We start from the raw sequence: 17293 nt of genomic DNA on the forward strand, positions 1-17293 counted from the left end.
TAAATTAAATACAATTTTGTATTTATAATGGAAGCTGTAGTATACTGTTTCCCCTGTTTTCACATTGAATACTACGGAAAAAACATACGTTATTAAATATTGTACTATATAATATGTTCCCCTTTTTTCAGTGCGGAATACAAACTTGGTATTTGGCTAGTGACATGCAACTCTATGCCTTGGCTCCTTTGATTTTATATCCAATGTGGAGGTGGCCAAAGATAGGAAAACTCATTCTCTCTGTTGCATTTGCTATAGCCATTATAGTACCCTTTCTTGTTACTTATATCCTGAGGTTAAATCCAACGGTTCTTATTCTTCATAGAGAGTAAGTATTATTTCTTTATCAATTAGTCCTCATTTTCATATAGACATTAATCTAGAGGTTAGAATATGCTAGCATGTAGCACTTCGATTTTAATTGTCATCGTAACAAACACCGAAGACAATAACATCATTTAAAGATTGTTCTACTATGTGGCTAAAAAAAGCTGGCATCTGATGATTGGACGGAACATGTGGTGTGTTGAAGAGGCTGTTGCCAAAGTCTTTCCAACAACGGAGACAGACATAAAACGTTTAACAAGTCGTCCTTGCAAAATATTGTCGAAACATGTGACAGGATAATTTCTGAAGTACGAGCTCTAGATAAGATACTGAGATAAGAGTCAACGTTCAACTACCGGTAACAGCGCGATCAGTGACCTTAGTTGCTTAGAAAAAGCTTGGAAGAATACTGCAGCAATTGACGAACAACCCTCCCCTTCTTTCCTTTACAGCACGTCCGGCTATCTGTCAAGACACCAATTTTATTTAACCGTACTATAATGATATAATCCCTGATATAAACAAATATAAATATTTTGTATAAGACGGCTAGTGTATATACATGCAAACAAGATGATTATAAATAACAGGAAGAAACTTCAGGAAGTATATCAAAAGAAACGAGATATGGAAAACGTTCTTTCAGAACTGTAAGCTATCTACAGTGTCAGAAAACTAACTTTAAGACAAATTAGATCTGGATAAATTCTTTCAATGGCACAGCACTGGTAAGACGTTTCATCAACACAGTTACATTTTAAAACCACTGTTTGCTACTTTGATTTAATATTGGACCTCTGAAAACTGTCCCATCCAAACGTCAGTAGCACATTATTTTATCAAAATTTTGTCTTTTAAAGTCTCCAAAGGTTTGTTTTGTCTGGCATTACTCTTGTGTCTTAATAGGATCACAAACTAACACTGATACCATTTATGACAACTGAGGCGCATAGTATCAAAATCCACCACATTCATTTCGCTTAGTTTCGAGTAATCTCGCAAAACGTGCAGTGAAGCTCCATATACACGCGTACAAAGTCCCATATTTGAACTAGTTTTTTAGTATGAAATATTAAGCTTTTAAACAAAATTCTGTTTCCATGGAATTCCTTTAGATCAAACATATAACAAGCAATATATAACTCAATTTCAGTTTAAAAAAATGGATTTGGCGGCTTTTGATCTAGGCGCCTCAATTAAATAATTACTATAAAGAAATTTTTACTTTTGTCATTTATATGGCTTCTGGTATGAACCTAACTTCGTTCTTGTAAACGACACTGTCTAATAATACCATTCTTAAGGCCCAATTGAGCAGTGTATAACCACACTATGCCTCAATTCGTATATGTGTTCATGAATTTTAACTATTACACTTATTAAAACTAGTTACAACGAAACATACAACAATCTTAAACTTTAAAACACTGTATTTGATGAGAAATACTTATTTTACATCACAGTTCAAAGACTATACATCTAGCTGCCATGGTGATTCCCTCAATTATATTATAAAACATCTCCTTGACAACTGTTTACGTCACCATAGCAACATACAAACAGAAATATAATATATATTGCTTACATTATTTCTTTCTTCTTCTTCTTCTATTTTTTGACAAAATGCTTGAGCACTGCTGATTACAAACTAAATATTTAAAATACAATGTTATCGTTGTAAGTGCGTTGAGAATCGTTATATTTGGCAGTTTGTTTACCAAATGAAGGTTTCATACAAGTTGTTCAAATTCTGATATTGGAACAATATAACACATAAGGTCGTCAGTTTCTTGCCATTGATCTAACATAGAATAATAAAGAATTTGCTTTAATCAGATTTTAATTATACATATGTATATTTTATATATAACATTTTAATGGAGACACTCAAACATTTTAATTATACATATGTATAATATTTTATATATATATATATATATATATATATATATATATATATATATATATTCTTGTGATAAATGATTGCTTCCATTTGCAGAGTTTTGGATGACGTAATGCAAGACGAAACGTTTCTCAAAATGTACATTGGAAGCCATAGTAGAGCTGGTCCTTATTTCATCGGTCTTCTTCTGGGGTATATACTGCATAAAATCAAAAATAAAGATATTAAAGTGCCAAAGGTTAGTTATTTTTATGCCATTTGGAACAAAATTTAGTGGTAAATGTTGAAAAAGAGGAAGGAAACATCTGTGAAGGTTTTTGATTTAATTTGATATGATTTTTGAGTTTTGTGTTCCTTTCAGAAGCGAGGTTAGGTGAGACGTGGGCCTACATGGGATCCGAACCACATGAGCTTTCGCCTGGAATCAAACTCGGGTTTCTATATAGCAACACTATTCGCATAACCACAAGAAAGCTAACATCTTTCAATATATACTTAAATCCTACTTATTACTAGTAAGTAAAGAATACTACCTATGCTTGAGATTAATCTTATTTCTTCATCTCAAATGTCGTGAGTAATAGAGTAATTATATTACATGTTATCGATCTTTACAAATAGTTCTCTAATATATTATGTATTGATAGAAAACTTAATAAGACAGAATTAAAGCTTGACTTCAAGTAGATGAAAAAGAAACACCTCAAACATCCATTAAGCCATGTTTTCACATACAGTTTCAGGGCACAACTTGAATCTTCGTCAATGTACCTTGTAATATCTATCGTCTATATGGGTAGTTTGAATGGAAACACTTATGACCCAAGTCAAGGGACCATTTGAACTCTCCAAAGTCCTCTATAAAACAGCTAATGCTTAACACAAACAGATTGTGAAACTGATTGGTAAATATCTTGCACAAAGCAGTTTCTAATTTAGGATATTCTCAATTGTGTCAGAGCTGTATATGTTTTGTGATTAGGGTGTTCTCAGGATTTTGTTTGTTTTCTATTTCTTTTTCTTTTTTCCTTTTCCTTCTTTACGTTTAGGGTTTCAAGAGGGAGCAGAAAGGAATAATAGGAATTAAGAGTTTTGATTTAACACAGGTCATAAACCTTTTTAGTTGTACAGATCTTGAGTCTATGAAGTTTTTTTTGGAAAAAGTGAAGTTCCACGCAAACAACAGTTACGTTAATGCAGCGTACTGATGGAAGCTTCATGAGTATAATAAAGTTGTAGTTTGTTATGTCCCAACTATGTATAAAATTACATGAACTCACTGACATAAAATAAGGGTACTTCCGGTTGACGTGGAAAATTGAAATCTGGCATGATTGTAGCTTTTCGGAACTAATCCACAAGAAAATTGCCAAAAGTGAACATTTTTAATTTTTAAGGGGTCTAAAAAGAATATGAAGAAATTCACCATGTTATTTAAATGGGCCGTTTTTGGATCTATAATCTCATGTTTTAGGTACTTGGAATTGGAATAAAAACTTGAAATTCGGTATGCTTGTATGTTTTCTACAGGACTATTTAACAAAATCACTAAAAATGAAAATTTCCAACTTTAGAGTGGTTTCATGGGGAACTGAAAAATCTTCTCCATGTTATTTATATGGGACATCTTCTATAGCCCAAAATTATTGGGCACTTCCTATAGGGCTACAATGATTAAATTTGGCATGAGTCTAGCTTTTCGGAACTAATCCACAGAAAAATCGCCAAAAGTAAATATTTTTAATGTTTAGGTGGTCTAAAGAGGGATGAAGAACCCCCCCCCCTCCCGCCATATTATTTAAATGGCTCTTTCTTTGCACCTATAATCTCATATTTGAGGTACTTAAAATTGGAATAAAAACTCGAAATTCGGTATGCTTTTACGTTTTGTTAGTGTTACCTAAGTAAATCACCAAAATCAAAGATTTCCAACTTTAGAGTGGTTTTATGGGGATCTGGAAAATCTTTTTCATGTTACTCATATAGGACATCTTCTACACCTCAAAATTATTGGGCACTTCCTGTAGGGCTACAATGATGAAATTTGGCATGATCGTATCCTTCCTAGAGTTACCAACAGTAAAATTACCAAAACTGAATGTTTTTTAATTTTCAGGGGGTTTAAAGGGGAAATGAAAAATATCCATGTTATTTAAATGGAAGTTTTCTTGGGATACAAAATCTTATCTTTTAGGTAGCTGAAATACGAAAAGAAACTTGGAATTCGGTAGAATTGTAGGCTTAAGAGATGCAAGGCCGTAGACTGAGTAAACGCGGGGCTCTAGTGATGGAACCCCCAGCTAGCTAAATGCTAATTAATAGCCTAAAACTCCATAAGGAAATAGATTATTAATAGACTAAATTTCAACTTAAGATACCGATGAAGCTCCCATCGGTGTAGCTGTATTAACGTCACTATCATTTACGTTGAACGATTGTGCCATTCTTTTCTCAAAAAGCTTCATAGACCCCAGATCGATACAATTAGAAATGTTTATGACCCGTGTTAAATCGAAGCTGTTAGCCCATACTAGCCGTTTCCAATCTTGTTCTTTTTTAAACGTACACGTTACTGTTCTTGTGGTGTTTAAAAATATAATTTATTTTAAGCAAGAATGATCTTATTGTTAATAGATATCGAACTTAAATGTTATATATTTTATATTTAACAGAAATGGGCGTTGTTAGGATGGATAATGTGCATTACCGCTGTTACCAGCAGTGTGTTCTCAGCTTATGTCTTCTTTCAACCTAATTATGAATATAACGCTTTCGGTGCTGCTACCTATGCTTCGTTACATCGACTCGTCTGGGCAGTTGGTATCGCTTGGTTGATTTTTGCTTGTGTTGTAAAATGCAGCGGTAAGTTGTTATTTGTGTTATGATTTAATTCTATATCATTAATTTCATCAAACACCATTCAGCATTTCCTTCTGGTTTTCTGTAATTAAATTAGGCCTAGGGAAGAATGATAAGAAGTTTCAGGTCTCAAACTTGAGTCTTTCAGAACAGCCAGTTATCCTGACTTGTAATTAATCTGTTATAAAATTAATAGTTCAATAAATCAATTAAATGATGTTCGTTACATAAAGTTGTAGAGATTAAAAAATTAATCTATTTTCTCTTGAAAACCATGTGAAATGTATATTCTACAAGAACGTTTTTGTGGTTCGTTTCAAAAATTTCACGGGATGTTCCATCACAGAAGTGGGTTAGTCCAGGTCCCTTTTCACAAAATGGCTCCAACTTGCCTCGAACTGACATCATAGCGATGAAATCAAAATTATTAAAGAATATATATATATATATATATAAAAGATATTTAAATATTAATATTTTTTCAATTTTATGACATTTTATTTTTATTCATTATCATTTTTTTAATATATAAATTATCTATTTTGCTTGAGAGCAGCGACTTTACATAATAAACGATTGTGTTTAGTTTTATGCCCTAAATTTTACATTAACTTTCACAACTCGAAGACAATTCTCAATGCATAATAGTGAAAATTATAGTCCACTAATTCTAATTTTATTTGTTACTTTCTCCTTATGTTATTTATTTAATCAGTTATTTATTTATTTAGCATAATTTGTAATTTTAATCTGTTAAATTTTTCATTATTTTTTAAATATGCAGATATCTGAATTCTCGTTGTTTAACTCTCATTATTTCACATCTCAATTGTTAACAAGAATTCCTCTGTTTTACTTATTTCGTATTTTCTTGTAGGCAAAGTATGAGTAGACCATTTAACTTCCAACGGGTTATCCGAGAAAACCTTGAGATTACAAATACGAGCATGTGCGTTATTGTTAGGAGTATGTGTGTCACCGTTAGAAGTATGTTCGTTACTATTAAGAGTATGCATATCGCTGTTAGAAGTCTGTATATCACCGTTAGAAATCTGGATATCACTGTTAGGAGTCTTATATTACCGTGAGTAGTCTATATATCACCGTTAGAAGTCTGTTTATCACCGTTAGAAATCTGAATATCACTGTTAGGAGTCTTATATGACCGTGAGGAGTCTGTATATCACCGTTAGAAGTCTGTATATCACCATTAAGAATTTGTATATCACCGTTAGGAGTCATTATATCAGCGTTAGATGTCTGTATATCACCATTATGAGTCTGTATATCACCGTTAGAATTCTCTATATCAGCATTAGAAGTCTCTATATCACCGTTAGGAATCTCCGTATCACCGTTACGAGTCTGGATATCACCGTTAGGAGTCTGTATATTACTGTTAGGATATAATATGTACTATACATACTAAGTAATAATATGTATAATTTCCTATTTACAATCTATTCGTCACTTTAGTACATGCATTAACAATTTAAGCAGAACAGAAATATTTAATTTTATTGACGATGAACGAGATATCTTTTAGTGCTTTAAAAATTAGTTCTCCTCGAAAACTACGCATGAGAATTTACCTTAAAGCATGCCTTTTATTCAGCTCAAATAGATCTATCGATTGATATATGCCAGACAGTATTATACTTAAACAAAAATTGAAGGTTAATAGTTAATCGTAATTTTAGTTATGTTTTATTAAGCATGGTGTGTACTGTCATGTTATTATTATTATAATCTAAAGGTTAATGAGGACCATATTTCAGTATAAGTTCATCTTAATGTACAAAATAAATCTTGGTTATTGTACATAATATTTTTTTAGGTTTACGAAAGAATTGTACGAAAGTAAATTCTTCCAAATATTTGCTTTAGTCTTTGCAAACCTCTGTTTACATGTCACTCGACTTATCTTGTTGGAAAAAAAAATGAAATGAAATCTTTCAGTTTAACGTCCCATGTTTATTTAACTCTCTGGAATCAGAATTACAGATAGAGATTAGACATTTATTAAAGCTTGGCAGTATTAATGGATATCTACTGTAGTTCTATTATTAATCAATTGGCACAACCAGGTTAGAGGGAGCTGACGTTTCGATAGACCTGAAGCCGAAAGCAATAACCAGAAATGGGTGGGACTATGTTTCTCAGATTGACAATAGCATTGAAGACGGTTTCCTACTACTTTGAAGTCCCTCAAGACTTTAGAGAAGAAGTTAAAACCTATTGTACATATTCCAATAAGATATCGAGTATTTCTAAAATCAAATGTACCTACCACACGAGTTACGTACATTGGTAAGATTTAAAGAAACTTCGAAGTATGTGTTAAGGAACATGTTAGGGATTTTAAAACGTAAAGTCTGGTATCAGGTCTAATACATTTAAAACAAACGCAACATAGGACAGAAAATTCAAAATTTTATTTAGCACTAAATTAAAGTAGAAAGACTTGTTTTTAAAAATTTGTTTATTCACTAAAAAAACAAAGTTAAATTTAGACAAGAGATAACTAAGTAATAAATGGGATGCAGTAATTACAAAATTTGCACAACACTGGCACAATAATAAAAAAGATAAAAAATACCAATATGAGTTGATAACCTTCCACCAAAGAACAAAAGAATGCATCAATTAACCACCCAATCCTTGTGTCCATCATTTGACATGTGATCTATGCTCTTGATAAAGTGTCTCCAACATTGCTCTATCCTGATTTCTTTTAGTTCTCCTTGCTGTTTTTATTTTTCTATATATCCTTCTTTATCCACCATGACCAAGACTAGAAAGGGATTCGAAAGCTCGAAAGTGCAGGTGGTATTCAGGAATTGCATAAACGTATAAGTAGAGTAGTGTCTTGTGATTTACGTTGCTTTGATCTTATTTTACAGGACCTTTTGGACCAATATTTGCATGGAAGTTATTTAAACCTTTAAGCTGTTTAGTTTATTCGGCATATTTATCACATGGAGCTCTTCACCTCTACAGCTTGGGAGAAATGAGAGTTCTTGACTTAGTGAATGTATATAAACTGGTAAGTTGAATTTTAAAAAAAAATAAAGAAAATTTATCAATATTTACATAACACTATATGATGGTGGTATATTTGGCAAAATGAATTGCAATTGATCGTTGATATTCCACATTAATTTGAAGAAAATGTATTAAGATTAAACTAAGATTTTCATAGTATCAAATATACCAGATCTACTTCTAATATATATTTTTATCTTCTCTGTACTCTGCTGACGGAATCTTCGAGCCTTCAAAGCTAGAAGCTCTACTTAGTTTGTTTGGAGAAAAGGGGACTTTATTTTTATTAAATATTTCTTTTTCCAGAATCTTTGTATAAGAATAACGAGGCTTTTGATATACGGAAGTTTCACTGCGAAAGGCTGGGGGAAGGGATAATAGGGAAGGCCTTTTCTAAACCACTTGATTATATGCATGAAATTTGGTACCTTTTTCGTACCCAAAATACGATAATCTTATTCACGTGTACAAATTTTGAAAATTCCACCCCAAAGAGTGTGAAAAGGATTATTTTTAAACCGTTGGACATGAAGTTACTAAATTTGTTATACTACCTTTTTTTTTATAAACAAAGTATGTATACTCTATTTATTTGCATGAATGAGGAACGAATTCCTACTGAGGGAATGGGAGACTTTTGAAATGGTTCCAAAACTCAGTAAATTCGAACTAAGTCAATGAATTTCCAGAAATAGCAACCAACGATATATTCATCTTTCTCTTAAAAGTTTAGCTTTTTATTTTCTTGATAACGAGTCGGGGATTCATTATCGAAAGTTCGAATGGTATGAACATACATGAGACAATTATTGAAAAATTAGTATTTCAACTATTTTATTCTATTTACGTAAAGACTGAAATCGACGCATTTTAAGTCAAATTATTTTTTTAAAAAATAAGTAAAAAACTTACTTTGTTAATTGCGTACGGAAGAGTTTTCCTATGCGGTTTCGACCATTTATCTTGTTACCTTGTTCATCAGGTTACATTTTCACATGAAGATTGAATCACTTTATACACTCATCTTGCAATTCTGGTGCAAGGGCTGTAAAACAGAGATAAGTCCTCCTGATAAAATTGGTTGTTTTTATAGAATTTTTTGTGGTTATTTCTTTATTAAAAACACTCAATATTTAACAATTTTTCTGTATATACCAAGAATCTGAGAGTCCTATTAACTTTAACAGTGTGAGAATTTCTCTTAGGCTCTGCTTCTTCATTTCTTGATGTACCTTACACATTTAACTTGTTACTGTATGTTTACTCATATGTTTACTCAGAAACATACATTGGTTCGACAAAACAGAACATCGATACCCGGATTAAGGGATAGTCCGAGATACCGAGAATGAAGAAACAGCTGTTTCAGATCTATCAAAATACATTAACTCGACAGACCTCAAGATTAAAGGAATAAATATTTTGCTTAAATCTTCGAAATTCATTGAAAGAAGTGTCTTATAATCGTTTTATTTCAAGCCAAAAAATTAAATTTTATACTTAGATAAAGGTTGCTTAGACAAACAATGTTATAACATTATAGAAAGTCACAATAAATTTTAATTGATCTTCAATATCAAAATCAACCTACGTACAACGATTCTTCATAATTTCCACTTCCACAGCAATTTTGCATTTCCATATAAATTTCAGGATTAAAAATATAAGATATAAATGTTTTGTCAATATTTGGTGATTGCTACAGCTTCACCTGGCAACGAACAAAACAATAATGATTACGATCTAAGAATGTTTTCAATACTTCAGGTTAAATACATACAAAGGTCAAATGTCAAAGAATTTAAATGTTAGTGTATTATAATGATTAAATACTCAATAATTTCTTATATCACTAATTATAATTTAATTTTTACACAGAAGTTTAAAGTTGATTGTATAAGTTAGATCAAGATTTTTTTTATTTGATTTTGAAATTAGCGTCCTGTGAGGTCGGGAATTGAACCTGGATCTCCTAAACCAAAGGAAATTACATAAAGAAAAGAAAAAGCAGAATCTAAGAAAGACTCTCACCATTGCTAGTATAGCTATAAGAATTGCAAAATCGTTAGTTGTTTCATAAAGGAACTGCGTAATTTTTTTCAACATATGGTAAAAAAAAAAGTTTATCAACAGATCTTGTTTCAATTTGAGAACCTTTGCACGAAAAGTGCAAATTGTATTTATAAAAGCGATTAGATCTTCATGTGAGTGACTTAACCTTGTGAACAAGGCCACAAAATAACTGGTCGAAACCGTATGGAAGAACTCTTACGGATGAAGTTAACAAAGTAAATGTTTCACTTATCCCTTTAGTTATTTATTTTATTCTATTTTATGTTATCTTACATAAAATAGTTATTAGATGAAATTTGTCTATTACTCAAATATTATAAGATGAACTGAAACAACGTGTGTCCCGGAAATCGAACAAGTTAATATGACATGAAAATTAAAAGTTTAGAAATAATGTTTTCATCACTAGACTGAGAGAAATGCTATCTTACTGAGGCAGTAATAATAATAACAAGTATCGTGTCGTTTCACAGTGTGAAATTAAGTCCTCAAAACTATCTATCTATCTATCTATTCCCATGTTTGTTATGTGGTGAGAAACGTTGAAACTGTAAATTGATAATTTAAACTACTTCCGGTTTGAATACAGCTTCAATGGAGGAAATGAAACTTATTGTTGGGACGCTAAATCGATTGCAAAAAATCGCATCTTGATAACACTTATTGATTTTGCTCCACAGAATTCAGTATTAAAACCGTAAGTAATAGTAAATTTGAACCAATTTCGGTTTCGATAAAGTGTTGTGGATAGCCATGATACGTTGTTTTAACACGCTGACTCGTCTGCGAAAATTCGCTGTCTGCTATCTGCTACCGTTTTCGTTCTATAGCGATAAATGTTACAGCGGAAATTACTAATTCGAACCACTTCCGGTTTGAATAGAGAGTTAACGGAGGAAATGAATCCTATCCTTGGGACGTTGAATCGATTGCAGAAAACCGCATCTCGATATCTAGTACCGTTTTTGTTCTGATACCTGTCAACAGATTTAAGGAGGGACAAAACCGTTATTTAAGACTTCCGACACTTATACATTTAATAGCTTGGAAATAATAATAATAATAATAATAATAATAATAATAATAATAATAATAATAATAATAATAATAATAATAATAATAATAATAATAATAATAATAATAATAATAATAATTCTTTTCTTTTTTTTCAGATGTATGTGATCTTAGCAGATATTGTCATTAGCTTTGCTTTAGCTGCTCCAGTATGTTTATTATTTGAATATCCAATGTTATCTCTTATCAAGATTATGAAAAATGGAGGTAAGCCGTTTTTAATTTTTTCTTTACATTGTAGCTACTTTATTTTCTTTTTTATCTTGCAATATTTGTATCTAGTAGAGTTTGTAGAGAAAAAAATAGAAAGGTTCAAAATTTTAGATCTTCATGTTTATCTGTCCTAAATAACATTCTCGATTGTGATAATATGTTCATCCATTAGAAGTAGATACACTTATGACAGTATCCCAAAAATAAAAATAAGAATAAAAATTATTTATTGTGGTTAAATAACAAGATGTTACAATAGATAACGTCATAATTTAAAATTTGTATATATATATACACAGGACAAAATTTGTATATATATTTGTATATATACACAGGACTGACACAAAATTCCGTTACGCACGTAAGTATAAAATAATCAAACTATGTTAAACTGTATTTATATAAACTGTAAATATATGACGTAATTATAATGTATTTCGCCTACTCATTTTACCACTTCGATTCAAGAATATCTCAAAGAGGTGTTTCCAGAACACTGGATTGGGCGCGGATCGCCTTCATTGTCCACTCGACTTGCCTGGCCACCTCGAAGCCCGGATTTAACGATTTGTGACCATTCGCTCTGGAGATTCATTAAGAATATTGTTAAAGCACAACGTTATGCTAAGATTGATGAATTGAAAGAAGCTGTGAAACTTGCTTTCAGACAGTTACTTCAGCAATGCTCAGAAGAATGTCCCACAGAAACTGGCGACGTATTATTTTGTATTCGGAGGGCGATGGATCCATACTGATGTGTTAGACAATTAGACGTTAAAGCAACAGGTGTCCATTACACACAAAACTGAACCAATAGTGTGTACATCTATAGTTATAATTGAAGTTTAAATATTAAGTACTTCAAGGGGAAAGGGTAGCGAGACTTTGCTAGCTATATATATATATATATATATATATATATATATATATATATATCAACAACGAAAGAAGTTTTCTACTGTTCACCGGATATCAAACAGAACTACTCAGAAGTACCTTATCAAGGCAAACACATTTACATTCTTGTACAAATAAAAATACATCCATAAAACTAAAAATAATTCCTAAACATTACAGTCCTAAAAATAAAATTACATCCCTAAAAATACAAATAAATTCCCAAAAATAAAAATACACCCCTATTTAGAATATACTAATGTAATCCACTTAGGCTGTTGTAGTAAGTTAAAGTTCGAATTCTAAAGGAACAATGACTAGTATTTATTTCAAGTGTTTGCTTTCTACTTTTTAGGCAGTGATCAACCAAGAGAGAGACAGCTACCCACTGAAGTATTTAATGGATCCCCAAACATCGTTCCAAATATCATTGAAAACGAAAAACAAAATGGAATTTCTATCCAGTCTACTATTGTGGATGAAACACCAAATCATCAAAATGGAAATGGTGTATGTCGTTCAGTGAACTAATTTATATTTGTATATTTGTGATCAGTGACTAATTTGTTTTTGCATCGTCTTCTCTCACATAAACGATCGCAAATTGTCAGTTTGAAGCTTATAGAAGTTTCAATGAAATTCTATATACTTTCTACAACGGTTCTGGTCTCTATTTTCATCGATAGCTGTAGCTGTTCTTTTCGTACCTCCTTGTTGCGTACACAAGAATTACGAGATTAAGCTAAGTTTTCTATCCTTATCTGGTAGCAATAAATTTGTTATTTTCTATCAATATGTTCTCGCTGACATTATTTGTACTTACTAGCAGCGACGTAACTAGTCTAGTTGCAGCCGGGGCAAGAACTCACCTTAGCACCCCCCCCCCCATCCCCTTCGTGACTAAGCAAATCAAAACACTCACCGACTACACCTGATATTTTCTTCACATAGTAATTCTCTTATTTCATTTTTTTCTTCAGTGGTAAAGCTTGATATCAAAATTGCAGTACATAATTTAATTTCTAGTACACGATAAAACACCAAACTAATTAGTATTTGATTGCCAAATAATCTGAGAGTAGCATGCTTGCTATATTCTTATAATCTTATCATAATAACTGCAAATCACAATGTTTTTGGAATTATACTGGGATGTGTGTACGTGTTGAATGAATCAACAGTCTGTTGCTTTAGAATAGAATATTTAATTATGACAGAGTCAAGCTGTCGTCTCGAGTATTATACTCGGACATTTTACAAATCTCTTAAATCGATGTAAGTTAAATGATAACACAAAAGGCTGGAACTAAAATTTAACTTTGCGGATTCTTTTGACTGCAAAGGTTTTCACAATTTCCTCAAAAGATAGCTTTGAAGCTAACTTATGCTCTTTTGATATGATCCCAAGGCTGGTGAGTCGTGTTGTCCTGTTAAGTTCCTGAGATATTTTTTTATGGCCTTTAGTTTGCTAAACCTCATTTCCTTGCCTTACAGTAAAAATAAATATTTGCCCACTTTTGCGCCCTCCAATCCGGTGCCCGGAGCACAAGCCCCGTTTGTCCCCCCTTAGTTATATCACCGTTTTTCTAGACCAAAGTTTGTTACCTTTTAATTCAAGGAGTTCTTCAATTGGCTTACTACGCTGTAACAACAACGAGTTTTGTATTGTCACCGGATATCAAACCCGACTACTCAGAAGTACCTTATCAAACATAAAACATTTAAATTTTGCATAAATAAAAATATATCCCTAAAAATAAAAATGCACCCTAAATTTTAGGAGCCACCACTGATTGATAGTTTGTAGTCATTTACGTTATATGCATGTCAATGCCAGAAATGTAAGTGCACTTCATGATATCATATTCGTTGGGCATTGAATTTTCGTACTACATAAAAAAAAGTCTTGAAAATATCTATTAGTCTACCGGTACTTAATAACATTTTGTAATTATTACATTGCCTACTATCCAAATTTGTCATGTTGCTAATTGGTGTGGCGTTATCGCAAGGCCTACCAAGGAGGAATATGGAGGAGATTAGCAGGGCCGGCTGTACCATATATGCAACATGTGCCATTTGGACAGAGCGGCAAGTTTAGAGGGGTGACAAAATCTGTCATAACTATATTATTTAAAATAAATTATTTCTTGTTGGAAACAGACTTCATGATAATGGTAGTTAAATTTACTAAGCTAATCTTCTATTTGAATAATACATTCATAAATCATATTTAAGTCGCATTAGTTTAAGGTCACATGGACAGTGCTAAAGCAAATAGTCAAACAATTGCTTGATTGTTGTCAAATACAAGAACTTAATTCTCGAACAGTAGCGAACATTTGTTCCATTTAGTTACTTATCACAGTGATTTGGAAACTAGTCTTGTCTCTGTCAAAAACAAATTCCTTATCACTGAAGGTGGAAACAAGTTATTTTTTTTTTAAATTAAGCATATGTACAGCGCCGTACCGTGGAAAATCGGCGTCCGGGGCGAGAATATACGGTGACGCCCCGTACATAATTTTCCCTCTCTTTTCTTTCTTTCTTTTCTTTTTTCCTCCCGAATTCGGCGCCCGGGGCCGTGGTCCCGCTCGCCCCCCCCCCTTACGGCACGGTACTGCAGATGTAGAAGGAAAATCAAGAAATAAAGATAAAAGAGCTAGTTGCATTGGAATTGCAAACGGATATATTGAGATTGAAGCTCGATATTGAATTCTATAAAAAGGATTACCATCTTTCCTCTGCAGATGTACTTGTTTTATCTTTCGCTAACATAATAGATTATTATTAAAAAAAAAAAACAGACACAGCGAGATTGTATTTGTGATATTCAGGCCTTTCTGAGTGTGAGTGTACTTTCTCTCCCTTCGTTGTTCATGATGGGATGGCATACTGGGATCGTAGTTTTTAAGATTTGCTTTCTGCAGAAAGGATTGTAGCAAATGATGCCATTGCAAGGGACAGCAAGTTGCCAGGGTCGACCCTGGAGATTAGAACTCCTCTCCCAGAAATTATCGTGTTTACATTGGATAAATTAGAATTTTAAGTTATTTTCAAGTTCTTTTAATTTATATATAAACCTCTGAATCTTTCTATCCCTCTGTATTTTTTCTGGCTACAATGTTAAGTTATTAATAAATATCCAAAACATAAGTATGAAGTATTTCAAAAATTCTTAACGATTTGACGTAACCATCAATATGTACGCATCCATTTGAAAACTTGTAAGCACTTGATTGATTAATTTTGACGTAACACTCATTTGAAGCTCTCGTACTATAAGAGAAAGTTCCTATCTTTTAATGTGATACCCCAGTCACTTCCTTGGATTTTCATCTAAAGTTTTGCAACCCCCTATCCATAACCAATCCAGGACCAAGCGCACAATCGAAAGCTGGATTTCAGTCTTAAAGTCTATAAGCTAGGGTTAAAATGTCTATGAACTACGGTGACACTTTGCGTTCGCTTCTTATAACACAAGAAGATGTAATAATTCATTCTTAGTCAATCTTAATACTGATCCTCAAATTTCTCTCAATAACTTCCATTCCAAGAACATCACTGTCATATGTTGTATACCGTTGGAAAGGCCATGCCATTACCTTTCAATTACACCATGTCTCATCTCTATATAATAACTACAGGGTGAGCAATAAGTAACTCATATCAAAAGTGGTTCAAAACCTGTAGCTCTCAAACGTTGAGAATCTGATTCATGTTCATATGAACTTTTTTTTGCTTAGAATCACCTATACTATCATCTCGCAAAGTATTGTCACTTCCTTTAGAGACACACTGTATAAATTTAATATTATTTAATTTAAATTTAATTATTTTATACAATGAAAGACAAATTCTGACCAAAGCATATATTATTTATTATGTAATATATGCTTTAGTCAGAATTTGTCTTTTATTGTATACGAGAAGTTTCAAAGCTAAAATGAGTGGTAACTATTTTAGTTTGAGTTTTGTGAAAACATTTGCATAGTATAACTTATTATTGTGTAATAGTTTAATGTGATAAATTTGTAATAAAATGCTAGTTTCTAATAAGTATTAATCAGTGATGTAGTCCTACAATTTTTGGTAGGTATACACTCGATCATTTAAGAAAATATGTTATATGTGTGACAAAATTTAATTTTGACCAATAAGAGACATTCAAGCAGATTATTTGAAAAAGAAATTAGCAAAATCAAAAAGCAAACAGAAAAATAAACTCCGTATAAGTCAAAGATCTAAATAAACAAAGATGGCACAGACGTACAGGTATCTAAAAGCACTGTTAAATTTGGAACATAGATGTCATTTCAGTAGTAATATTCTGGATATTTGTCAGTTTTTCTTACTATTAATGTATTCAGTTTAGAGTAAATGTGATAAAATTGTTGTGCTTTCGTATGTATTTTATAGTTGTTTTAGAGTGAATTTTGTGAAAACTTGTGTGTAGTATAACGTATTATTGTGTTATAATGTAGTGTGATAAAATTTCAATAAAGTTTTGGTTTTTAATAAGTGTTAATCAGTGATGTAATTAAAAAATTGTTGATAGGCATGCACTCGACTATTTTCGAGAATTCAGTTTATACCCCTTCTCCCCTTAACACACGTTCGTTCTTTCGTAAATTTAAGGTAAGTATACGCTGAACTATTTGGTCTAGGAATTAATTCGTGCGGGTGGACAAGAGATGGCGCAACGAACGGAGCGTCCCACAGTTCCGTGTATCCACACATGTGTTGCAAACCCCTGTCATCGCGTATCGTTCGTAGTATAGGGCAGTGGATTAAAGCGTCAACAACACCAGTTTGTAGTTAAGTGAACATGGCGCAATTTGTGCCTGATAAAGTGTTTTTGCGGGGTGTCCTGCTGCATTACTTTAACATGCAGAAAAGTGC

General features: G+C 32.2%; 1 protein-coding gene across 1 annotated transcript in view; it reads left to right on the forward strand.

The window, feature by feature from the left end:
* The window catches only part of LOC145670238 (nose resistant to fluoxetine protein 6-like), a 67321-nt gene extending 50376 nt beyond the window's left edge, over positions 1-16945 (forward strand). The window contains exons 8-13 of the mRNA XM_081738634.1: positions 132-328; positions 2327-2468; positions 4903-5092; positions 7993-8135; positions 11380-11488; positions 12747-16945. Of these exons, the coding sequence (XP_081594760.1) occupies positions 132-328; positions 2327-2468; positions 4903-5092; positions 7993-8135; positions 11380-11488; positions 12747-12922 (957 nt within the window). The 3' untranslated portion in view covers positions 12923-16945. The remainder of the gene's footprint in view (positions 1-131; positions 329-2326; positions 2469-4902; positions 5093-7992; positions 8136-11379; positions 11489-12746) is intronic.
* Positions 16946-17293: the final 348 nt, after the last annotated feature.

Source organism: Thermobia domestica, chromosome 14 (genome assembly GCF_964235325.1).
Source record: "Thermobia domestica chromosome 14, izTheDome1.hap1.1, whole genome shotgun sequence".
NCBI lineage: Eukaryota > Metazoa > Arthropoda > Insecta > Zygentoma > Lepismatidae > Thermobia > Thermobia domestica.